At 41.1% G+C, this 26,150-nt stretch overlaps 2 protein-coding genes across 3 annotated transcripts in view; one reads left to right on the forward strand and one right to left on the reverse strand.

The window, feature by feature from the left end:
• Positions 1 to 132, reverse strand: part of fkbp16 (FKBP prolyl isomerase 16) — a 29,212-nt gene extending 29,080 nt beyond the window's left edge. Inside the window, exon 1 of one of the 2 annotated variants that reach the window (XM_085779195.1) lies at positions 42 to 132. The gene's annotated coding sequence lies outside the window, so the exon portion shown is untranslated. The remainder of the gene's footprint in view (positions 1 to 41) is intronic. The other variant, XM_085779193.1, reaches the window with a different exon arrangement.
• On the forward strand, positions 93 to 26,021 carry LOC146985865 (RNA polymerase II elongation factor ELL). Its single transcript, XM_085779192.1, has 12 exons — positions 93 to 240; positions 3,374 to 3,421; positions 13,246 to 13,373; positions 13,921 to 14,075; positions 16,324 to 16,565; positions 17,403 to 17,527; positions 19,032 to 19,146; positions 19,625 to 20,084; positions 20,568 to 20,631; positions 21,103 to 21,274; positions 21,382 to 21,426; positions 22,444 to 26,021. Exons 1-12 carry the CDS (start codon positions 103 to 105, stop codon positions 22,552 to 22,554), a joined length of 1,803 nt encoding a protein of 600 aa, XP_085635318.1. The 5' UTR covers positions 93 to 102; the 3' UTR covers positions 22,555 to 26,021.
• The last annotated feature ends 129 nt before the right edge of the window (positions 26,022 to 26,150 follow it).

The following is a 26,150-nucleotide window of genomic DNA, read 5'->3' on the forward strand; positions in this document are numbered from 1 at the left end:
GTGTGTGTGTGTGTGTGTGTGTGTGTGTTAGCTCCGCCCACACGCTCTCTCTCCTCCGTGACGTTTCAGGCTGAATGTCACCAATAGTCTTCAGTTGTAGAAATGGCAGCGCTGAGACAGGAGCATCGGTATGGGCTCTCCTGTGGCAAAATCAACAAAAACAACCCAAATCAAACTCTATATCACGTCAAACTCACTGACACTGCCATCCGGACCGTGGAAGCCTACCAGAACCTGAAGGTAAGAGAAAAAAAAAAGATCGGGTTCAACTTTGGAGATTATGTGTGTGCGTATTTGCGTGCATGTGTTTGTTTTCTCATCTGTATTTTTTTTCTTCTTCTTATAATCGCCTCATAAGTGTGCGATCCCGACTGTGAACGCATCTTGTTCTTGCTCCTTTGGTGGAAAAAAGTAAAGTTGAAAGACTTTTTGTAGACTGTGTGTGGACTTGGATCGGATCTGACCGACAAAAGCGTCGGTGACTGATCAATGTAGTCCGTGCTGGTTTATTCTGGCTCTGGTACAGTAGAAAGGCAGGCTAAGCTTTAATTTATTGTGATCTTAAGTGGTAAATCAGCGACGGGATTTCATTGAAATGAGTTTTTGAGCAGAATAACGCTGGTTGAATTTGTCTTGCTTAAGCGTAATTTCCTGAAAAAGCTAAAGGTATTAAAGTTCCCATATGACAGAGGTTTGTGATTATACCCTGAGCTTTACAAGGCTGGTGTGTGTGTGTGTGTGTTTTTCTTCTCTCTACATACATTACATCTGAAATTCATTATTCGGATTATTGGCAAACACAGATGATTGTCAGTCATTAAATGTTTTGGTTTTTTTTTCTTTTAAAAAGACTGGCTTTTTCCCTGCTCGTTTTGCTCTCGGGAATAAATTAATGAACAAGCTATCAAGCAAATTATTCGACTCCTCGGAAACGGGAGGCTGTTTTATTGCTTTTATGGTCCATTAGATTAGACCGAGATAATTTAGTCTATCCAAATGTCTTTCCCAGAGCATTGCTTGATAAGACGGTTAGTCCCACATCAGTTATGACTGCAGGAGAAGCCCATTCTTTTCTCTGAGCCGTCAAAACAAATACAGTACTATGCGTGTGCGCACAGTCCCGGGCCACGGAGAACTGGACCCGGACGTGGGGAGACCGTGGTTTAGGTTTAGCCGTGTAGGCAGCACTGGGCTCAGTGGCAGGGCTTGGCAAGTTGTTGCTTGGCTCTTGTGTATTATTGTTTTTTGCCCTTTACACGCCTGGAAGCCCGCCCAGCTCCGGAGCTCATTGGTCTGTGAAGCAGAGTAAACTCCAGAGCTCACACAGCCTGACAGCTTCCTCCAAGCCAAAGCAGGCAGGCAGGCAGGCAGGCAGGCAGGCAGGCAGGCAGGCAGGCAGGCAGGCAGGCAGGCAGGCAGGCAGCAAGAGGTTACTGCTAAAGTTTTCCGAGTCAAAGACCACCCCAGAAAAATACTGTCTTAGACCGCTGGGCTCTCATGTGGTGTGGAGGATTTTGTCCCCCAGGAACAACAACCTGAAAGAGTTTCTGTTGTTGTTTTTGTTTTTTTAAGACATGATATGGTTTTGATGTCTGTTTGTGTTGGTGTAAAGAGGAGCTTGCTAAACCTATATAAAAAGGACTAATTTTCTAGATACACATTTGTTAAACTAATGGTATTAGTAGCTACTGCAATCTGACAGCTATTCCCTCAAGAGGTTGGCTGTTTGGTTCATGCATTGTCACAAAATACAGAAAGATTCCTACAATCTAATTTCCCATCCCAAAAACTTCAATCTTTTATTTAATTTACCCTTATATTTCAGAAGATAACATATTATCTAAGCTGCACCAGTTGATACTTTTATGTGGCTTTGATGATAAATTGATTGTTAAAATAGTTTTAGCTCTGGACAATAGGGGAAAAAAAGAAAAAGAAAATCCCGCAATCTAATTTTCCCAAAGCCAAAGTTGATGTCATCGAATGCCTTGTAGTCCAACGAACAGTCCTAAACCCAAAGATAATAAATTTCTATCACAGATGTCTAAGAAACCAATAACTTTGAAGATTTGAGACATGGAGGCAATGAATTCGTGGCACTTGTGCAAAAATAAAATGCATTAATGATGGTAAAGATTAGTTGATTGCTGGACTAATGAGTTAATTTTTACCACTCTTTAAAAAGTGTGTGTAAATGTATTCAATGGCTTTGTTAATGGTTAGAATATCACTTTAAAGATTAAGTAAAAGTCATTAATAACAACATTTGGATTGCCAGATTATAAAACAAATTGGCTGGTGTACTCCAGAATTGGAGAACTGAGGTTCTTATCAATGGCTCATTACTCACAAATTAAATTTAGTAATAACAGATTATAGTTATAGTTTATAAAGCATCAATTAATGATGATGATTAACAAATTAATCAAATTAAAAAGTAAAGGCTCAAAATGTTGAAATTATCAGACAAAACATGAACACCAATTTCTTTTTTTTTCACTCAGGATAAACCCCCTTGAAATGATCAGACTTTTAATAAGTTTGAGTTCACCCCATGGCTGTGTTTGAAATATGCAACCCACATTACGAGGTTTAATATTTATTATTCTAGTCGACGTTAAAAGCCGACAGATGATGAAGAAAATCATAACAATGCTCCTCGACAGGGAAGATATTTCCCTAAACCATTAATAATAAATTAAGAGCGCTGTCAATCATGAGCACAGCTGTACGTCACAGATAATACTCTCTATCGAGCATGTATCATGTTGCCTCAAAGGAAAGGCATTTTTTTGATTTTAATATTTCTTTATCAATGGGTGGGGTGGGTGGTGGGGGTAATGAGCCTAAGCCAGGCACACAGTGGACTTGGGGAGCAGTACAGTTTTACAAACCACAGTACAAAAAAATAGCTTTTTTTAAAGAAATTGGTTTCAGAAGGAGCTTTGTCTTTCCTCTGCGATCTGTTTTAGTTTTTATTCATCTAATCATTTAAAAATCAGCTGAAACACATAAACATGCACACACTCAAAGTTTTCTGTCTGCTATAGATCAATTAATCACACACATTCCAGTGCAGATTAAGGCCAATAACCCTTGACCTGTAGACTTGATGTGAGACAGAAGTATGACAGTGATTCATCAGGGCAAAGCCTAATGGGAAATGGCAATTATGTCGTTTTGGCATTTAATGAGGCCAGTTTACCGAGCTTTGTCTAATCAAACGTAGACTGCTTCTATCCCACAGATCAGAGTTGGAACAATGGCAATGTATTTTCACATTAATGTACTGTATGAGCTGTGCATGAGCACGATTTCTGACCAGTTATCTCTCTCTCTCTCTCTCCCTCTCTCTCTCTCCCTCTCTCCTCAGGCATCACTATCAAATCAACCAGCGATTTGCTTCAAGGGGAGCCAGGGGGTAAGATGTTTTGCATACTCTCCCTTATGCCTCAGAAATTGAATGCTCTAATTAGTCTGGATATGGTTTTGAGCCTACTTGTGACAGTTCCTCTGCACATCTTATTTGATTCTTAAGCATCCGGGAAGCACATGCATACATCCACCAAAGAGGTCAGCCCTGTGTCTTTCCAAGCATTGGGATGATTTAGATTAGAGCATGACTGATGTACATGGAGAGCATGGCTCGTTGTTAGTGTGCCAGAGCCCAAACCCTGAGGGGAAGGTGTCATTAATTTGCTCAGTTAAATAGGCTTGACTGCATATGGATGTACTGAGATGAGGTACATGGTCTACAAAAGCACTTGACACTGCAAATATGACATTCCTGTAAAGCGTCCGCAGAGAAAGATGCCTGTGTCCAGCAGTATTAGCCCGGCCGTGGCTCTGCCTGCTAGGCTACTACACATTTACCGCACAATCAGCCCTGTCTAAAAGGAGCTGTTCTAATCCCTGCAGGAGCTGATTGCATTGACGAAAGTGACTGTACACAACTGCTGGCCCTGTGTGCTCACACGGGCCCTGGTAGCCCTAAGACAGGGTACGCTATACCCCCAGGCAGCTAGCCAGGTTACTGGGTCAGGCCTGCAACTGGGGAGGCTTTGTTCAGGGAGGGGGAGGAGGAAGGGGAATTGGCGAACCCCAGGGAGCCCCCGTGTCTCCATGCCTGTTGTCTCTGTGCAGACATGAAAGATCTGAAATGCAGGAATGATACAGGAGCTGTGATTTTCTTTTTTCTTTTTTTTTTTTGCCAAGAAAATGTGCAAAATATGTCCAAAACATAAACTATCTATGTAAACGTGTAATGAAACATATGTGGAAAACAGCAGATTAACCTGCTTAAAAGAGTCCCTCTGTAAAGCAATGTTAAGTGAGTGCAATTTAAGTGTGCTTTAATCACTGAATGGGATTTGGTGATTATATCTTGGCTGGCACATTACATATTCAAATTGCTTTGCGGAATTCAAGCATGGACTCCCTCCCCCTCTGACAATAGTCCCCGAGCTGGACGATTGGGCATTAATGAGGTAGCTGCAACCATTGGTGGTGGGGGAGGCCACATTAAGCCGTTAGTGGGGGGAGGATGGTGGTGAACATGGCAGTCTGGCATTAAACAGACCGAGAGGATATAACCAGTATCTGTATCTCCAGGTTGGAGTGTTACAGCAGCACAGATGTAAGTATTCCTCCCTGTTTGCGTTTGCTCAGTTAGTTTGCTGGAGCTCATCCCGTCCCCAAAAAGCAGCATGAGGTTCAAGAGGTCATGTAGAGCATGAGAGGGTTTGTGTCCAGTGGCACTTGCCAGCAGTACAGCTCTAATCACAGAAGCTACAACTGCTACTTTCAGATCTTTGTTCTCGCTGGCTCCATGTCACATTTCCTGTAAAAGGGGCACTTCCAAGGCCACGAAAACCAGAGGAATTCTTCAAATCACTGTCCTGGCATCACTCCAGGGCTCAGCGGTATCAGGGGCCACGGCTCCTATCAAGAAATAGCACACTGAGGTTTTCAGCTGCCTTTCTCTCTGACCCTGCGGCACTTAGCCATATTATTGTAAACTGTCTGCCAAACTTCCTATCATCCAACGAAAGACACAAGCTCTTAGATTCCTGTGAAACCGGTGGTCACGGCAGCTGTGAAACCTACAAATCACATTTAAAAAATCATCTTAAATTAACCTTTGATTTGCTTGAATCCAAGGTCGAAATTGTGTAAGAAACCTTTAAAACTTGGATGATATTGTCGAAATTCAACTGAATGGGTTTGATCAATAACTAGCATCTGGAGCAGTGAAGGAACCCCCCACCCCCCTCCGAAAAAAAAAGGTGGAGGTACTGATGTAACTCTAAAGAAATAGGAGAAGTAGAGAGATACTCCTTTTCAGGTTTTATAAAAGCTCAAAGCTGAAAAGAAATTAGATTCTGGATTACTTTGAAATCATCAGAAAGGATTAGGGAATATATTTAGAGTTGGTCTGGGTTCCCATGGCCTGGAATTTCACATCCTACTGCTTATTTTCCTTTAGGCCTGGCAATGCCGCCTGCTTGTTGGCATGATCTATATCCATTTAGTAAGAAATGAACCTTGTTAGTTCTTATTTATTGGATCCATGCTGCAGGGCATGTATTGATTAGATAATGTGTTTTATCCACTTAACTAAAGCACTGCTTGTCATTTAAAAGTACATACTTCACATTCCTCTATTTGTTGATTGTTCCACTTGCACCTCAGTGAGTGAACGGTGTATTTCATCTGTTACAACTACAAATGTGTGGCATACCATTGAGTGGTTCAGTATTTTTTTTCGCACTATTGAATGTAAGTTTTATGGATGTAATATTGTCAAAGTGGATGTTTGAATCCTGAATGCTTTGCTGTGTCAGGTGTGACATCGGTTTCATTTCCTCCTTAGTTCATAAATGTTGAATTGCAGTCGCCAGTGTAATTGTTTTTGTTTATGGCTCTGTGTGTTTTTATGTGCACAGCTGTCACATAAAGAGAGTGCTGTAGGGATGAGGGGAATGTAGAGGTGCTCTTAAAGATATGCTCACGACGACTGTGTGTGAAGGCTGAGCTCCCCCCACCGCCGCCTGTCCCCTTGATTATTGTGCCATTTCACCCCATGCTTGGATGAAACCTTAAGAGACATCGGGGCCTCTATCTCACACACCGCTGCTCTGACTGCCCTCCCTCCTCCTCCTCCTCCTCCTCAGCCCCTGCCACCACACCGCTTTGCTTCGCCTCCCGCTCACTCTGCAAATAAGCTTTTTGCACTGTGCGAGTGTGTATGAGTTCCACGCACACATCTTTTTTTTTTTTTCCTCTGGAAACTAATTAGAATAACAATAACAGGAATGTGGTTTGAGAGCTGTCCTGTCCCAGTGGCATAGCAGTGAGAGGGAGAGTTGTCCCACGTGTTTCTGAAAGGGCACACGCCGCCCTATTCATCCAGATGTGTTAAGCGAGGCAAAAGTCTGTGTGTCTTCTGCTTGTCTGAGGCCTACTGTGTTTACGCAGAGCCACTTGGCCTTAGGATTTTTTAGATCATACAGTGTATTTTAAGAACAAGCCTCATAAGATCCTCCAGTTTAAAGACTCTTCTTTAGTCAGCTCCTCTGTCATTATTGTGTTCTTTAGCTTCAAACAAGAGATCTTGAAGGATGCCGTGGCGACTGTGGCAGGATTTTAAGAGTCTTTTATAGTTACAAGAGAGTTGTAAAAGATCATACATCAATGTCAAAATATAGTAGTATACCCAAAGGTGGGTCCTATGTATGTAAAAAACATGAATTTGCAAGCATGAGTTGCATGTTCTTGTCTCGGTTGTTGTGTTGTTTATTTACATTCCACACTAATCTGGAATCATTAAGACTAAAGATGTAACCGCCACCCTGGGAAAACTGGTAATAGCAGTGAGAAAAACTCACAATAACAAAACAGGCTGCTGTGAAACGAGACTGGGGGAATATGTCGATGTAAAAGCTCTCAAGATAAATCTGAAGCTTCATGATATCCACACATTCTCTCACTTTCTTATTTTTTAAATATAAAGGTTTGTAATTCAATGAAATTTAATAAGTCTTTCAGGAGCCTCATTTCACAAAATTAAGATATTGAAATCAGGCATTATTCAGATCTTTAAAGATATAGTTCATAATATAAATGTTTCAGTCACCACTGTCATTTTAAATTATCCCATGAGTTTTCTGGGATTGTGATGATAGAACAAAGTTGATAATAAGGAAATGTTTCATAGTGTCGTCTGTGGCCTCTGAGGAAACTGAACACAAACTGTTTTTTTTTCTTGGATGAAAATAAAAACATGCAGCACCACAGGATATGAGCAACACAAACACTGTCGGTGAACACAAGGCAGTGTTCCTGTGTACAGTAGTGAGGAGTCTTTAAAGCTTAAACCCTGGAGCTTGAAACCAACACCAGAGAGCTATTGTTTAACCTAAAGACAGGGAGATTTAACAGGTTTATGTAATCCTTATTAGTTTGGTGGGGGAAGATACACATGGGATGAAAACAACTGTTTTAACGAGACTTTTAGAGCAAGTCTCTCTATATTTCCTTTCATAATAAAAATGACAAAGGCCAAGGCTTTAAGAATAATGTGCGTAGATAATGACAGGGCAGGCAGACATCCTGCGGTGAATTCACGCATCATGTTTTTCATAAACAACACGGATAATATTGCAACTCTTCACTCGTCACTGTCCTCTCTTACACCTGTGTTGCTGAATGTATTTGACAGCTGAAGCCGTTTCATTGTGTTGTTTGGCTCACTTCTTCCCAGTCCGTGCAACCTGATGTTACACATCACATCTCGGTGCGTGTTTTGGATTTTCCCCTCTTTCTCCAAGTTTCCCTGCAAGTTAATCAGGTTTGGACATACTTTCCAACGCACAATCTGTGAATTGTTAAAGGATTACAGACTGCTTGCTTGTGTGGAGAGAAAAGTCCAGTAATGGGAGTAGAGTGCAGCGCTCCAAGTGGTTTGTAGGGTCGCTCCAGTGAAACAGATAGGAATCAGCAAGAGGAACACATTTCTGGTGTCACTGCATTTAAGGTCTAATAACTAGTGTGTAAAGGGAATTTCCTAACTTCCATCACCATCTTAGCAATCTTACTATCTTAAATTAGGCAATAGGCTTAAAGGGGGAAAACATTTTAAGAAGAAAAACAGTCTGTGATTTTTAGAAAATGCCATTTTAGTTTCCATATTGCAATAAGAGGAAAAAATCAAATAAAATCAAATGTGTTGTCTCCATCCCCCTGTCTATGAAGAGGAAGGCACCGACAGTGAAGATGGGTGGGGGTGTCAGGGGTGGGAAGAAGGAGAGTGTTTGCTAAGGTTGACAGATTAGCCCCAGCTTCTTGGAGAAAGACTGATTCTGCTTGGCATAACAGGCAGTACCTTGGGGGATGCTCGACAGTTGCCCATCCCCATATCCCCACACTAACTCCCGTCAGTCCCCACCCCCCTTCTTTTTGCTTTTCCTGTCTCTACCAACCCCCCTCAATGAATAGATCCTCAAGCACAGGAACCACAACATCCATCCAGGCTCGATGAAAGGATGATTTAAACCATAAAAGGTGATGTCACATGCTTTGTTTTTAACAAATGAGTCACAGTGGAGCTGTACATCGTACGGCACAAAGCTGCAGGACAGTGAATGGGAAACAATTTATGTGAACCCTGTGTTTCTCTGGGACACTGTTTGTCAACATCACTACATTTGCTGGACTGCATCTGACACACGGGCTGACAGTTGAACCCTTTCTACTGTCAGGTCCAAGCATCAATGTGGAGTTCATTGTATGAGCATCAATAAAGTGATTTTAGGACTGATACACTTGCTCCAGTTGGGATCTTACCCCCTCTTCTCAACTGAGCTGCACATTCCTAAAGGAAGACTATTTAGGACCATCCCTCATACACTGGCTCTACTGGGAGCCACTGCCAACCCCCCTCCCCTCCATACACACACCCAAACCCCCAATCCCTCCCTTTACCCCCCAACAACACACAGCCACACGTCCCTGCTGTTCATGAATAATCCAGGCAGGCCGACAGGCCATTGCACTCAGCTTTGTGGGGGAAGAAGCTAGAACAAAAGACGGGCAGCTCACAGAGCAGCTATGGCTGAGTAGGCTCAGATGAGAAGACAATGGTAACTAGTGTCAGTACAGACAGGGGCAGGAGGCAAAGACTTCAGAGTAAATCACATATCCAGGCACTCGCTCCCATCTCAATGCTGCCATGCCAAATACCAGAGCTGGAAACCTTGCCTTCTCTTTCTCGTCTGCAAAGAAAGACAAAGAGAGAAACTGGTGTCTCATCTTTCCCAGCAGATGTTTGGCTTGCAAACAGCTCGCAGGACGTGAGGAAAAAGTAGATGTCTTTAGTTAAGGTATTTTTCCTTCCTCATCAAATTGCAGGGTTAAGTCTGTTTAACCTCATAGAGGATGAGCGGCCACAAACACGCACAGGGAGTTACGTTTCTTTAAGTTTTACAAGGACATCACCAATAATGCCCTTTGTCCTTGCTCAAATGCTGAGCCCCCTGCTGAGGTTTTCTGTTCCAGTCCAGTTCACACCTTATAACAGCTTGAAAGTATTTGACATCTCCAAACACACAGGGCCTGGAGTAGCAGATGTGGCTGGGCCAAGGCCACAGAGGCAGTTATTGTATCAGCCTGTACGCTCCATGGGGGGGTTGCACTGACAAGGTGCTAAGGATTGCTGCTCCAACGCCATTTGTTTGCTCTGACTGTAACTGTCCAACGGCTTTACTTGCATCATGATGATGACAAGTATTACTGTGTACGTCTCTGGCTGCTTCGTTTTCACAGAGCTCAGTTTTATTAAACTGACACATGTTAATAGTACTCTCTGATAATATTAATAATACCCTATTAAGCTTTTCTCTGATTAATTACTCATTAGATTAAATGGCTCACGGAATCATAATTAGAATACTATGGAGAATAAGCAATTTAATGAATTCTTCCTCTCATTCAGAGCCAGACAAATAACATATATTTAATAGTTCTCCATAATTATTAAGAAACTCTTACAGCAGGAATCATAAATTCAAAGTGCACACAATAAAATGTTTAAATATTACAGAAAACATAAATATATTAATAAGTGTTTTTTTATTATTGTAAAAATAATTCAATAACATTATTACATTATCATTACACTGACATATTTTTCTTAATTAAAATCATTTTTAATTTGGGTGTTATACACAGAGATCCTGGTTTTGGTGCACAATGAGACTAAAGGTTATGAGCTGCTATGTTTGTGTACCACTTGTTGATGTGGATATAAATATCATTTCAGTGTAAGCAGAAAATGCTGTTAATGGTTGTAGAAATGCGTACAGTTTGGGGGAGTTGTGTAACCAGTACATCCTGTGTTATATGTTTTTGTATACGTGACTCACCAGTCCTTGACCTAGCAGAGCTATAGCCATACTTCCATATGAACTGTTATTAGCAGTGTCTGGATTTCCTTCTGTGTACTTCAGTGACTCATTCACTCTGTGTTCAGTTTTTTAAGCGTCTTATTTGTGTTGATTCATTGATGACTGTAAACAACATGTTCCACAGTTTGACTGATAAAAGCCTGTTTTTGACGACACCGTCAATATCTGTGTAACTCAGGAGATATTTGACCTCACTCTCTGCATGTGACCTGTGGGAGTGTGAGGCTTCCTCTGCCTAAAAAAAGACAAAAAGGCAACACACACTAACTCCCTCACACACACACACAGCTTCAGGGGATCACACCAAAGCTCTATGTGGAGATGCACATGACTCAGCGTCTCTGTGTAAATCTACACCTACTACTTGACTGACAGCAGCTTCAGGATCACAAACCTGTTCGCACAAGTTTTGTCACAGACTCAACACATCAAGTTAATTTCATCAAGCTCAGTGCGACGACGATGATGAAAGAGGCGGCTATGTATAAAACTGCCGTAATGATAAGTGTTTTGTGCAATCTCTCTTTAACGCTGTCATCTAACAGCCTGGTTGTTCAGTCTATGGCTGAGTTGTCGCATTGGTTCTTCTTGTTGTTGGTTTGCTGTCAAAATGTCACTGACTGACCGGGTGGCACACTTGTGGACATTTCCTCAGTTTGAAAGATACAAAGCATTGTTAGCTGGAGACTCAATGGCAAAGCAAGAGGAGATTCTTGAATTCTTTGTACTATGCTATTCTAGCTTGTTATAGCTTCATATTTACCATATACATTAGAGTGGTAGATTTTGGGCTGTTTGTGATGCCATAGTTAGACAGGGAGGTGCTCCCCTTTAGGAGTCAGGGACTGGGAACTAATGACATATGGTTATGAAGCTTGAGAAGGAAGCTGTGAATAAAACGGTGGCGACCTCTGAACAGTCTGACCTGAGTGACATTGATTAGAATCTGAATGTGAAGTGTGCATAGTGCTATGGATGGGGGTGACAGGCAAAAATAATGCATGGCTGGAGGGGGCTCATACGGCTGCCATTGACTGAAAGAGGAGACGTGGTGGCACTATTGCAATGGTAAATGTGTAAATGTGTACTCTCATCTTATTGCATGCTAGCTTTTTGTCAAGTATTTAAAAAACAAATTCAAACGCAGATCTGCTTCATGCATTTCTCTACACCAACACACCTTCTGCTGACTTGTTGCTTGTAATTTTGTTCAAGGCAGCTACTACTTTACTCTCGTAAAGTAATAGGTGGGAGGGCACAGCTCGCCTCTTGGTCTTGCTCACTTTGATGCTTTTTTGGTTGATCATTCCTAATTAGCATAGAAACCCAAAGCAAGCAGACATATGCAGGACTCTGTTCTGTCGCTTCACGTGAACGGTCAGACATAAATAGGGCAGAATTAATGGTCAGCTGTGTGCCTCAAGTGTCCATGGCCTTGTGGGCTGCTTTGCGATTCGTGTTGACATGGGTGGGCTTGTGCACATGAAGGAAAGCTGGAGGCTGATGGGGGTAGGGTGAATGGCATGCATTGGGTTTTAGAAGAGGAGGAGGGGGGCTGTCGACGAGAGGAGCTGTTCATTGGCTCTGTGCTGCAAAAAAAGGAAAAAAAATGCTTATGGCTTTGATGCATGACTGGGCATTTGTGACAGCTATATTCCTGCCTGCCACATCTGCCAGGGGCACTGTGCTCTCAGCCAGTCAGCTTATAATCAATCACTTACGACTGATAACTAAAGAGGCAGCCTCAAGTCCATCTGACTGATGGGTTTTTTTTTCTTTAGACCTGCAGTTAAAAATGTCTGTTTGCTTCGGTCTGAGGTGGTACCACAAGGTCAGCCCCGAAAAAGGACAATAAGAAAGGAAACTTTGCACTGTTGCAGCAATCTCATATGAAGTATTACTCATCAGTAAGCACGTATTCAAGCTTGTAAAGGATGGAGTATAATCATTGAGATTCACCTGAAACTAGGACATTTCTATCAACAAAGGTAAACTGTCCATTTTCAGGCTGAAACACAGCTGCGGGCAGTGAAGAGGAGGAGGAGGAGGAGGAGAGCTGCTGCTGAACGTTTTAAAAGACATATTACCTGTTGGTTAATGACTTTCTGTGTTGTACTGTCCTTTTAGTGGAAGTAGGTTTTTGGGTCATTTTATGTAACAGGTTTCTGAAAGAGATAGACTTCACCCTGTTGGCTTGTTTGTTGCTAGGGAGACGCGGACTGTCTGACAGGAGAGGTTATCGCCCAAGTGAAAAAGCTGTCCGCTATACTATTGTTATGTTTTGCCTTTCAGACAGGCTCCTCCCATGACTGGCTACAGGTCATCATCCCTGACCTGGGAGGTCCCATAGCCCCTGTGACTGGTCCGAGTGGGAGATTATTTAGGTCACATTTATTGCGTAACCCCCACCCCCTAAAAAAAAAAAACAGCAGGTCAAGATGGCTCTCATCAGTCTCAATAAAGGAAGTCGGTCATGTTGATCCATTTTATCCTGTGTTTTTCCACTTTGAGATGAAATAGAGTCAGCTCAGGCTACATCTGCGAGACAAAACACATGCATATTACATAACACACAACTCAAGTTAGCAGTGTTTGCAGATACACTGAAGTGTGTAATGGCACTGTAAAACTGTTAAAGGTTAAGAATTAGCCAGACATGGGTTTTTATAAAACATAAATGGAGGACTGACCTGGTGTTTATTTTCATTTTATATTCTGAATCTCACAACTTCAAAACAATGTTTCATCTAATGTCATGCTTTCTCTTTCATTATTTGGATAGTATGTAAAGATCCCGGCGCCGACCCCTGAATCACCCAATGGATTCAGAGTCTTCTCCTTCTACCTATCCAGTGACAGCAAAGACAAGCCTCAGTCCAGCTTCGACTGCATTCACCAGTATGTCTCAGGGTAAGCAGGACTCATAAGCCTCTCCGCAGCTGACCACAAATGGAATTCATAGTAAATTTGGTGTAAGACTGAGACCACAGGGCCGTGCCAAACAGTGGCCTCTCTCTTCAGTTCTACAACAGCAGACAGAACCACTGTTATAGCTATATTCAGACAAGACTACAATAACACCCAAAGCCTCTAATGCTATGACTGACCTCAGAGGTGTGACAAGTAATAATTGAGAACAGAGGGGTAGTGTTTGTGGAAACACAGGGTCAAGGGGTTGGTTAAAGGGTTACATTACAGCTACTTTATCTTCTTCTGGCCTTTATAACTGCAAACTTCTTGTTAAGACTGAAGCTTCTTGGAACGGGACAAGAATTTGCATGCAGACAAGTTACAGAACCAGTTACGTGTGTGTGTCAGACAACACCATATATCAAAGTACGACAGCAACAATCCTCAAAGCCAGAGTATGACAAATGGCCAGTTAATTGAGCTGAGCCAGACAGTTTGTAAGCTTGAACTTTTAAGGCTCCTCTCTTCTTCTCTGTCCTCCACACAGGGAGGGTAGGGATCACCTGGAGGGCCAGGGCAGCATTCAGGACAAGATCACAGTTTGTGCCACAGATGACTCCTACCAGACAACCAGGGAGCGCATGTCTCAGGTGGAGAAGGACATCTGGAGCCGCTCAGCAATTGAGATCAAGCCTGGACCAAGTAAGCTGTTGCCTAATGGCTGTTCATTCTGGTGTACCTTCAAGCCTTAAGTGTTTCATCACAGCACTGAAACACATAGGGATCAAGGACAGATAAATGAAGAGTTTTCATGTAGCCAGTAAGCCTCTAAACCATTGGCTCTCACCGTGTCATCCTGCTGATAATTGCCATATGGTGTGGAAGTTATCACATAATTGATCAAAGTGCTGCACTGCAATTATTCATGCGAGAGGGATGCCTCTCTTTCTTGTAATTTTCCTTTCATTTTGACCAGATTGTTCAGGCACTGTGCCAGCTTGCCTGCCAGCAACATTAATGTGATTGCATTTGCCAGAAGTATGCGCTAACAAGTCTCACGCGGAAGAAGTTTTGCCTAAAATATAATAGCACTGACTGGAACTTAATTGATTTTCATTTGATAAATTGTCTCTAAATACCATCAAAGAAGAGGCCACACTTCACCTGAAGTAATCTTGGCCTAACATGCCGAATCTCAGTCTTGCAATTACCTGTCTTTGCCTTCTCCTTGCAAGAGCCTCAGTTTTAGAGTCATTGACGATTAAGTTGACTATGTTGTATCTTGATAAATAATAGGTCCATGAGGCTTCGTGACATTTAGAGGTCCCATGAGTTGAAATACTTGTGTAGATTATATTTTAAGAACGGAAACATGCTGTGTAGACAAATGCCACAGCATAATGTGCAGGATAATTGTTATAGAGGCCATCTGTTGGAACCTGTTTCTAGTCATTACATACCATGTTTTGCTGCAGAAATAGTCTCTAAGAGACTTTTTTCTTAGAAACCTCTTTAACATATCTGGCAGCTGTATGCAAAGTTGGAAAAAGAAATGACAAGATCCTGTGACATGTAGATGTTGATATATCCCATTTTGCTGTTGAACTGTCCTTGCCTTTTTCTGGGCACCAGAGACTGAAATAAACGGGTAATGTATCAGAGTTTGTGCCATATGCAGTGGAAAGCACACAGTTGTTTTGTGGTGTCTGACAATCTTTTTTATGGTTCAGTAATCCCACAGTCATCAGAAAAATGTCCATATATCAACTCACAATTACAGGCTGCAGAGAAGGAAACTGTCTCCAATTTAGACAATAGGGTATGATTTAAAGTTTAGTTGCATTCAGTGGACAGGAGACAGTGGCAATTTGGGCTGCTCACCTGGAGTTGCACATCCAGAGTAAATAAAGTAATTTTAAGAGTTGTTATTCTTTTTTGATTTTTACTTTTACTCTATAATATTGATTCAATGTTCCAGAACAGTTGCTATTTTTAGTGTTTGATGCTGTCACTCATAAATACACCCTTATTATTGCATAGCATGTTAGTCAGTTATCCTAAAGGAGATGTCACTGTCATCATGGGGAGTATCATTCTATCCTGTTTTGAGTCCTAAACATCCCTTACGCAGCTTTAATTCATTACCAACAAATAATGACCCATGTTGAAGCAGGTTGAAGGCAGATGTTAAGACAGGCTCCTGCAAGACTGGGACTCCTTTTGAATCTTACGTAAAATCGAAAGTTACTTTTAAGAAGGGAAATGTCCTGGATATGTAAAAGTAGCCTGGCATGTTGTCTCTATGAAAGTGCTGTCAGTCTTTGCCCTATAGCAACCTCCAAAGTATGGCTTAAAGTTATAATGAGATTACAGTCTGCAGATATCTATAAGTACTGCCTGCCCAGGTCTAACTGAATTAGTGCTGCAACAGGAAGAAAGGGCCTCTCTATGTTAGTTGCTTTAGTTTCCATGCTCCTCTGTTTACTCAGTGGTAGGCTAACCCCACTGTCAACGTCTCTCACTGTTTTCCACTTGCAGCAGCATGGCCTCTGTGCATTAGCCCAGTACCATGTTGAAGGTATTTACTTCAGCTTTTTCTCATACTGCATCTGATGCATTTGCGTAAAACAGATTGCATGACAATAGGGAGATATAATGAAGATAAAAACATATTAGGTCGGCTCTCGTGTGTAGGCCTGTCTATCAAAATCAGAGTGTGATTTGTATAACTGGCCCGAGGACAGGATTAGGAATGATATGTCTGCTGCTATTACAGGATACTGTCGACGTATGTGAATCCTGTTATCAGATCAGTTATAATCTCTTTTTGCTCCTCTTTAGTTTTGTGTAGGTTAGCAACTGTATAGCCACAGACCTAGATTACTGCTGTGATAACCATTTGATTAACTGACCGAAAAACTTGCTGTGTGTCCCTTTGTTTTGATCTTAGGCAAGTGTGTGAAGGTCCAGAGGAAGCAGGGTCTGGTATCAAGCTCAGATAGCAACAACAAGCACTCCCCCAGCAACAAGAGGAGCCTGGGTCCCAGCCCTGTGGCACACCGGCCCTTGAGGGATCGCATTATTCATCTCCTGGCCTTAAAACCCTACAGGAAACCTGAGCTGCTACTGTGGTTGGAGAGGGAGCGGGCCAGTCCAAAGGACAAGACTGACCTGACCTCAGTACTGGAGGAGGTGAGACATCTGCTGCATTTCTATGTAATTGTTGGCTGACAGAAACATCCTAAGATGCACCAATTCAAAATTCAAAAAACCAGGACAATAAGGATTTTAACAATGACCACAAATGAGGCACTACATGCAGTTTTGCTGATTATATTAATGTACAAACTACTGCAGTACAGCTCTAAACCTTTTCTCTACAAAGGTGAAGTCACAGTTATTTCAGGAGTATTTCCTGTGTTCACAATTTGTGAGTCTGTCTCCCACTGCAATGATCAAGTGGAGACTGCTGCTGCTGATAGCTGTAATTAGGGCTGTGTTTTAATTATCTTTGGAGGAGAAGATTGTGTTTTTGCAGGAGAGGGGTGGGGTGTCTTCTTTTTTTTAAAGTATTTTTGGGTTTTTTTTGCCTTTAATGGACAGGAGAGTTGAGAGAGAGAGACAGGAAATGGGAGGCAGAGGGGGGGGGGGGTGACACGCAGGATAGGGCCGTCCGGCACGGGATTCGAACCAGGGTCGCCTGCAGCATGGGGCGGGTGCTCTACCAACTGAGCTAAACACCGCCCCGCACCGTCTGACTACTTTCAGAGTTGAAAGTGGTTGGTTAGGGAAGACTTGTATCAGAAGGAATAAGTTGTATAAGGGCATGGTTAAACTGTTTACCATGGAAAATATATATTACTAAGTCGTAAATAGGTCTTGTTAAAACATAATATGGACTTATTAATAGGCACTAATATAAGGGCTAACACAGATTGGTGCCTCTACTTCTGCAGCTGGCCTCTTTTCCTGTTGTCCTGTGTCCTCTGTCTGTTGATTTATAAACATTGTGAGCTGTTGGTATTTCAGGTTGGGAAATTGAACCCTAAAGACCACAGCTACTCTCTGAAAGATGAGCTCTATAGACACATACAAAGAGACTGGCCTGGATATCTAGAAGAGGAAAAGCAACTCATCCACAGACTCCTTATCAGGTCAGTATTGAATTAGCCACAATACTAAAACATGTGTGTGTTCTGCTGCATTGAGAAACTTGGAAATGTTTAACAAAACCTTTGCAAGCTTAGCATAAAGACTGGAAACACAGAGAAACAACTAACCTGGTTTCTGGGCAGGGACCTGCAAGTTCTGTCTTATCACCATGAAGTTATCAGCAGGAACTGCAGCGTGCTTTGGGAGCTGCTGGTACAAGATTTAGTTAACTTCAGAGAAAGCCACTTGAGCTGTTTCTCCATGTTTCCAGTCTTTTTGATAAATTAAGCCAATCACCTGCTGACTGTAGCCCAGTATTGACATTGTAGAAATGTGAGTAGTATCCATCTTTTCATCAATTCTTTGTAAAGAAAGAGAAGAAGCATATTTTCCAATTTGCCAACCGAGTGCTTCAAATTTCTTTTAAGGTCCCGTTTGGGTAGATAATGTTAAGAAAGACTAAGGGATGGATGCGTTGTGACAGTGCTGGCGTTAATACAGAAAGGCCACTGAATTAATGTAGAAGTCTTCTGTGATCATGCTGAAAGAGGAGCTTCCAAATGACTACTTCTCTGCACTGATGAATCTCTTAATGGACACATCAAAGCAGAGGAAAATATTCCCTGCACCGTGTTGCCAAACGGCATTAGCATGGAGGGTTCAGAGTAGCTGAGCTTTTTCAGGGTGAGTCCCCCACCACCACCACCACCACCACCCCCTCACATGTTTCCTCTGTCTGCCAGTAAACATGCAGGCCATGTGCTTCATGAGTGTTTTGGAAAAAAAAGTACAGGCCCCATTGGCTGAAAGAACAACCCCTTCTGTTCAGATGTTGTCATGAAATGTTTTGCCAAGTGTGATAAAACTGCCGTAATCTGTAAATACTGTAAATCACTTTTCTTTCCTGTAGTTTATTCTGGTATTTGTTGGTGTAGGATCTCCTTATTCATGTTTTTCTTGCTACTGTCTCTCACTGTCTGATGTTAATGTTTAATGGTCCTCAACTGACCAAACGATTAAGAGGGTTGCATGAATCCACAGGGGGGGGAGGAGTGTGTCTTTGTAGTGTGTCTGTTTAAGGAAGGGGCTGTAGGAAGCAGATTAACAGAGAAGAGGGTTTGGTCCTACGGAGGTTAAATCTGCTGCTATTGTTCTGTTCCGTGGACTTTATGGTTGCCTCCTGTAGATCATATCACCAGAGACACAAAACAAAACATACCACAGAGCAATGCCAAAACCTTTGATTACCCTTAAAAAAAATTGACTGATTTATAATGTCAGTGATTTTCATGAATGAATCTCGCCTGCCGGAAACTGCTTTCTCCGGCTTCTCGCTAGAACCTGCGTCATAATAAATGATAATTGCCCATCCACTTGCTCATCAAATCTGCCAAAGCAAGCTTTATGACCTACTTGCTGCCTCTTCCTGTTTAGCTTTATAGGCCTTTTACCTTCCAGTTCATGTCTAACTTAAGCTACTGTGCTGTGCTCTTAATCTTTATTCAGGAAACTTCAGCCACTCCACAGTAGCCAGTTGAAGAGCCCCCAGTCCAACCAGTCATTCCACAAAACTCCTGGGGACTCTCCTTCACAACTCAGCCCTGCCAAGAATTTTCCTGTGGTAATTATTCACCTTGAATGAATTCTATTTTCCTCTATGTCTTCCTTCCTAACAAGTCTTTTTATACGGGAATAGAGTTATTTCCTTACTGATACACTTTACAGGATATATTTGTGTAATTACTTGCATGATGCTAAATATAGCTGGCACAGATTAAAGAAACTGTTTGATAATCTAAGAAACTCACTAATTTGTGGTTTGGCAGAGAGTAAGATGAGGGGACTTTTGCCACTATCATGTCATGGCAGTAAATAGCTGGAGCCAGTCTAACATGTCAAATATCAACAACCAACAGAGACTCCATGAAGTTACTTATCTGGCACATAACCCTTTGTTTTAAATGCCAGTGAACATATTTTCCCTAAAATGTTGAACTATTGCCTTTGAGTAGAGATACATGTGCTGCAGGCACTTGACAAATTTCATGTGACTTTTATTCTACTAAGGCCAATCACTGTGTTCTATTTTCTTCCTTTAGAAACGCCCATTGCCCTCTGACTCATCCAGCTGTCAAACCCCCAAAAAACAAAGACTAACGGACCAGTGTTTGCTTCTGCAGTCGCCTTCTCATGGAGACTACAGCACCAATGTGGCTCGTAGCTCCTCTAGTCACAGGAACTCTAGTGCGCAGATCAAAATTGAGTTCGACAAAACCAACAATCATCACCAGGGGAGCCCAAATGGTCTGTACTCGCCGCACAAACTCAGTGTGTCATCTGCTATTCCCAAATTGGAGAGGACAGAGCCTGCTCTCACTGCCCCCAGCCCCAAGCCGCCACACATCGACACGTCCATTTGCACTGACCAGCAGCAGTTCACCAACGGCCAACATAAAAAGAAGAGGTCCAAAAAGCACAAAGACAAGGAACGAGAGCGCTTAAAACCAGACTGGATAGAGACCAGTCCAGACTTGAAGCAGAACCAAGAAAATCTCAAAGGTAAATGGCATTAAAACTATAAAACTGTCCTCCCTCTTAAAAGTTTTGGCGTGTATTTTATTGAATCTCCTCCATATTATTTGTTCAGATTTCATTTAGAAAAAAAGGAAACAAATCCTCACAACTGAGTTATAGTTGTTGCTGGAAGCCTACAAAGATCAATTCATATGTTTCATTTGAGAGTCAGTGTTGTTAGGACTGTAGCAGTTCCTTCGCCCTGCAGTCTGTACTCACAGCTCTAGTCTGTTGATGATTGACTGTGGAACAGCTGGGTGACCTACGGTCGAGCGAGTCAGCAGGCAGCATTGCCTCCTACTCTGGGCTGCTGACGTCACTGCTTGCCTTGGATCAGATCTCTTATCGGAGGCAGTGATAAATGATTCCATCAGCCTTGATATGGGCACATTATCGCATTTGCATTGGCTGATTGCTTTAACCTTTTTTTTCCCCATGTGTGTGCGTGTGTGTTTTTCCTATCTACAGACCATGGGGGAGAGAAAACACCTGTCAATCGAACCTCAGCAGAGGAAATGCCTGACTATTTAATGTAAGATTAAATACATATCATGCCCCCTGAGCAAGGAAATGTCCTATCCCCTGATTCAGAGGGGATGTGTGATTCAGGAATGAAATCCAAATAATTGTCACAACATCAGTGGATCCACATAAGTCATCGTTGATATCATATGTCACTATTTAGATTTCAGAGTTCAACCCTTTGTTGTATAGACTCTGACTTGTCCCTAAAGGGTTGGGTTCAGCTGAATAACACTCACATAAATAGAGGGGGAATAAATGAGCTGTCACAGAGCATCACCGAGAATGACTTTGAAAACAAACCATCTTATGTCTTATATTTATACATCTGGTCGACACATCATGCCGTCAAATCTGTGACGTGTCAGATCTCACACTCCACCAATCTGCAGTGACACCTAGTGGAAGGACTAAGAAGGAAACATGGCTTCTAAAGGATCATTTCTGCTTTTAAATAAGAGCTTATGTTCTCACTTTTCAGAAAATACAGCACCATAACAGCACTGGAGCAGCGTCAACAGTATAAGGACGACTTCTGTGCCGAGTACGACGAATACAGAGCTCTTCATGACCGGATCGGGGCTATCACAGAGATGTTTGTTCAGTTGGGCTCAAAGATCAACACTCTCTCCCCGGGAACACAAGAGTACAAGGTACTGTCTGGACCAGGAACCTGCTGCTCTGTTTCTGTCAAAACACTAAACAGAAAACAGATCTGATACATGCCACCCTAACACCTTCTCTTTCGTAACCTTTTCAGCTCATGGAGGACCAAATACTGCAGAAGTACCGAAAGTATAAGAAAGTAAGAATGATTTAAGTTGCATCTCAATTCATGTAGCAATTAAAACACAAAGCACTAGTCCTCATGAAAGAGCCACTCATGGTGAAAATATTATTCTTAAGTGGCACATATAAGGACTTACAATGTATTACATTTACCAGCTTTGTTGAATTTGAATAAGTGATTCACGCCTGTTTCTCTTTATGAGTCATAGACAGATGGTCTGCTCTTTGCCAAAACATACAGTACTGTAGGCCTTTATCTGAATTAATTAAAACAATTACATGTGGCATTAATTAATTCATGAGTTGCAAAAAAAAAATCACTAAAATAAAAATCAAAAGAAGTCATTACACAATTAAAATGAAATGTTATTTAATATTAACATTGTGTTTTACTGTGCATCATAGCTTGCCAGTTTTCTAAGGTTACACAACTCTTGCTTTTATTGGCACGAGTATTATAAACAGTTTACTTTAAAATTCAGCCGTTCAGGTGTTTATCCTGTCAGGGGAATCATCTTAAGCTGAACTTTTTATGATCATTTAATGTGTCATGTCCCCTGGATCACCTCCTTCTTATTCATAGCCTGTTTTGCTTTGGCAAAAAGTTTTGCTCATGTGGCGTGTCAATCTATTCCTGCATTTTGGCATAGTTTTGAACGTACTATTGTGTAATCCCCTAATACCACTAGTCTACAGAGACAACTCAATTATTGTGTTTTTGTCTCAGTGAAATCTGCCAACAAATAGAGCTGAAAAAGTTGCTTTACATACTGTTGAAATGTGATTATGCAAATGACCAACTCTCAGAAAGGAGCAGCAACAGGTGTCATTCATTACGTTGAAAAAAGCTGCTTATAAAGGAGTTTGTGCAGTTAAGGGGGTTTACTGAATCCAATTTAAAACATTCCTTGGACAAAACAAAGAGACGTTTATTATGAAAATACAAAAAGGTTCTTGCATGAGGCCTTCGTGTTGGATTATAGTATGTGTTACTGAAAGCTCACAGGTTCACCCTTTCTCTTTCCTGTGTTAGAAGTTCCCTGGCTATCGGGAAGAGAAGAAGCGATGCGAGTACCTCCATCAGAAACTGTCGCATATCAAAGGCCTGATCACAGATTATGACCGAACACAGGATCTTTCCTAGTAACTGGCCTCTACGCTCAGCAGGGTGTAATATGACTGGACCAAAAGACTACTAATGGACCCAAAGACTGCCCAGCTGGGTCCTGGAGTCACAGAGACACTTTTCACTTTACTCCTCCTGTTAATGGATTGGAGGAGCAAGGCTTTTTTTTTTTTTTCTTCTTCAAAAGCGGTCTGAGACCACCGACTTGTGATCAGATCTTGCCCTTTAACACTATGATTTTCATCAGTGATTATTGCTGTAATGGCTGGATTTTGTTCTGCTGTAAAATGGTCAGATGACACAGTGAAAGCCAAATCCATTTTCCTGAAATGCAAAACAGATGTGATCCTTCCTGCCTAATTGCATTTTTATCCTATCGTTCATCTTGTCAGAACTAAAGGAAAAAACATTGATTTATGAAAAGTATTCAGTTGATGGTACAATCAATCTGAGCGGGAGACAAATGCTACTAAAGTCTTTATAATTAACATACAGAGGAATTTGTTTATTTGCTGTTTGCTGATAGAAAGTCAAATGTTGACACAACATTATTAATTAGTCACAATAATAAGACTGCATAATGACAGTGACACAGTTATGCAATAAACCGTGTGTCTCTCTTCAGACCAAATTCAAACTGACAAATTCATGATTCAAAATCATTTCACGAAGCTTTGACAAAATGTATCATCCATACCTAATGTAGATTTCAGCAGGACAAAGACCATGCAAAACTTTATCTCAGTTTATTACAAAAATGATCACAAAATGAAGCACAGGATGAGGAGTCGTTTTAAAGTGTGCTACATGTAGTTTTCACCCAGAATTTCTTCTTAGCACCAGTCTTGGGCTTTGATCATGAGGAAATGCAATCATGTAGCATTTTGCCAATGTCCTGTTTCATTTGTAAGAAATATTGAAATGCCACAAATCCACTCCTCACAGTACAGCAATGCTGGTTTCAAGTAAGTGTCAATTTTACCCACATGTAGCCTACAGTGCCATGAACTGCCTTTTCACTATGTACTGAAGAAACAACATTAGCTCCCACTACTCTCAAGCCCTCTGGTTACAGGTGTACTGACATACAGTGCATACATTACCCATGCTGTATTTACACTGTAGATGAATGACTACCAGTTGCTCTGTGAAGCATAACTTTTCACTTTACATGCAGTTTTAAAAGCTGACAGGGTATTCATCTTGGTAAAAACCAGTCCACACATTTAATTTACATTTTTTTTTTGGTTATAGTCTTGATGTTTTATATAAGATTTGATTGAATAACAATATTTCACGTCTGTTTTTGTTACATTTTGATGTTATTCTGATGAATGTGATTAAGATGCCTTTAAAAAAAATGGATTGTTGTTATTTTTAGCCCTTTGTGTGCAGAGCATGGAAGGTGGCACTGTGGGACAGTCACTCAGTTCAAACCACTTTGGTTCATTTAAGACATTTTGGAATTACTTGTACCAGAGCAGGTACATTAGAATAAACACAACCTGTCATTTTATTTCTCATTTTCATTAGCTGTGGCCTGAGGTAGAGAATAGAAATCAGTGTTCTCTGGACATTTGCGCCAATGTAGCTGTACTCACAACATGTTGTCTTAATGTATGGCTTAAGATGGGAGAATGAAGTTAATATATGCCTTAACATGTATGTCAGACATTTCCAAGATACTGGTACCCCTGATCTCTGCACAGTTCAAAGCATTTCTGTAAATGTCTTTTAATTTGAAGGAAAGTTCAGTTACTGGATAGTTGTTGTTGTTGTTGTTGTTGTTGTTGTGGAACGGTTGTCTTCTCTGTATTGTTCTTGTTTTTTCAGTGTACGTCTTAATCATATTTTGTATTTAGCTTCATTTGTTGTCTCATAATCAGTCAATTAATCATGAACTGTAAGGGAACTTGATTCACTGTCTACTCCTATCAAGCACCACTATCAAAAGTAAGAATCGTTGCAGAAATGCTTGTCTTGATTTCTCAGTGCAAACGCTCTTTTCGCAGTTATGTGTTCATTTCTACATTTGGCATTCTGGGATGTTTGAAAGATTTGAGACCAGCAACAAGAAACTCCGTCTTGGCACATACAGTATATGAAAGTTTCCAAGAAAGGAATATTTATTAGCACTGGCTATTGGAATAAATGATACTTATAAGCCCAAACAGTGTTTACCAATTTAAAGCATTAAATATCATCCAAGCTAAAGCTCTGGTATGTCTACAGAAATGTTTTTAGTATTCAGTCTGCCTGGTCTCTTCTCAGGACCAGACCTCTCTGACTGTTTGGTGATTTTTTTTTTTTCTACATTCATTTGGAAATGCGCAACTTAGCTCCGTTTGTCCTGAGAAAATATCTGATTAGTCAGAATGACTGAAAACGCCTGTTTGATTTGTTCTGGTTTAATTCAGAACAGAGGTACTAATGTTTGTGTGTTTTTAATAACAGGAAGGTGAAAATGTCTACAAAACATGAGACATTAATATTAATAATAATTATCAGAAGTAATTAAAGTTAGGGTCTTCCCATTTACCACTGAAGGCATACTGATCAACTGTATTCGAACAAACTACACTGTGGGTGTCACTACTTGGGCAAAATATCGGTCCAGTCATAGTATGAATGAAGATAAACGTACCATTCGTTTTAGCATGTTTTGGGGAAACCAGACCCTGATGTCAGGGGCTTCTCAAGTGCTAACTGTGATGTTTTTTACTGTTGCAGAGCTAACTACTGAAGGTGCCTTTTCATTCAGAAAGCAGAGCCACTCTGCCTGGAAGTATCATTAGTGTTCTCTGGGGAAAGAAAAATTTAAACTTGGGCAGGCAGTATTTACATGTGTAGTTTCACACTGTTGCCACTGTTAAAAGTGCTTTGTTCATCTTTCTTTTCTTTTTTTTTTTGGTTACGTTGATATCAAACTGCCTTGTAAAATGTATGATGTGTATTGGCACTCGTGTTAAATTAGAATATGTTTTGGTCAATTTAGCATTTAAAAAATGCAAGATTTTCCTGGACACCGAGTAAACGGCATCTAATGTTAGCTGTAATCTGCCTACATGTCTGTTTGGAAGAAATGCCTGGATATTTTAATTTCTACTTCGAGCCCAGGAAAGCATTTCCACATATTTGATACAGGTGTGATTATTGGTATGTTGGTACTGGAAAACAAAGCCTCCATGGAAATGTGAAATTAAAATATGTTGTCAGTTATGAATTACTGCAGTTGGTCCACCTAGGAGAACAAAATTCTTTATTTATTGCTTTGTATGTGTTTGTTCTTTTAAGGGACTCTTCTTTGCAAAGTCTGTTCATTCTATTCACAGCAAAACTCAAAGTATGGTGAAAGGGAAATGGAATATATTTTTGCAATTTTTGATGGTGGATGCTTTATCACGTCATCCTCTTAAGAAAAGATTTCAGAAAAAAATTGTATCACTGGCTCAGTAAAATTGAAAAATAAAGTTATTTTCAATTCAGCATGGCTTCATGTTTCCCCAAGAGGGCAGTGTTGCTCCATTTCTAAACTAAACCACAAATGGTTTTCAATTATCTCTACTCTGATTATTGATAGCCATTCACATCACTGATATGTAAACAAATACTAT

The sequence above is a fragment of the Trachurus japonicus genome, chromosome 6 (assembly GCF_045865225.1).
Source record: "Trachurus japonicus isolate A0001 chromosome 6, Traja_1.0".
Classification (NCBI taxonomy): domain Eukaryota; kingdom Metazoa; phylum Chordata; class Actinopteri; order Carangiformes; family Carangidae; genus Trachurus; species Trachurus japonicus.

Coding starts and splice junctions, on each gene's coding strand:
- LOC146985865 (XM_085779192.1), top strand. CDS start 103: ATGGCAGCGCTGAGACAGGAGCATCGGTATGGGCTCTCCTGTGGCAAA. Junction 241..3,373: donor AAGCCTACCAGAACCTGAAG/GTAAGAGAAAAA, acceptor CTCTCTCCTCAG/GCATCACTATCAAATCAACC. Junction 20,632..21,102: donor GAAATGCCTGACTATTTAAT/GTAAGATTAAAT, acceptor CTCACTTTTCAG/AAAATACAGCACCATAACAG.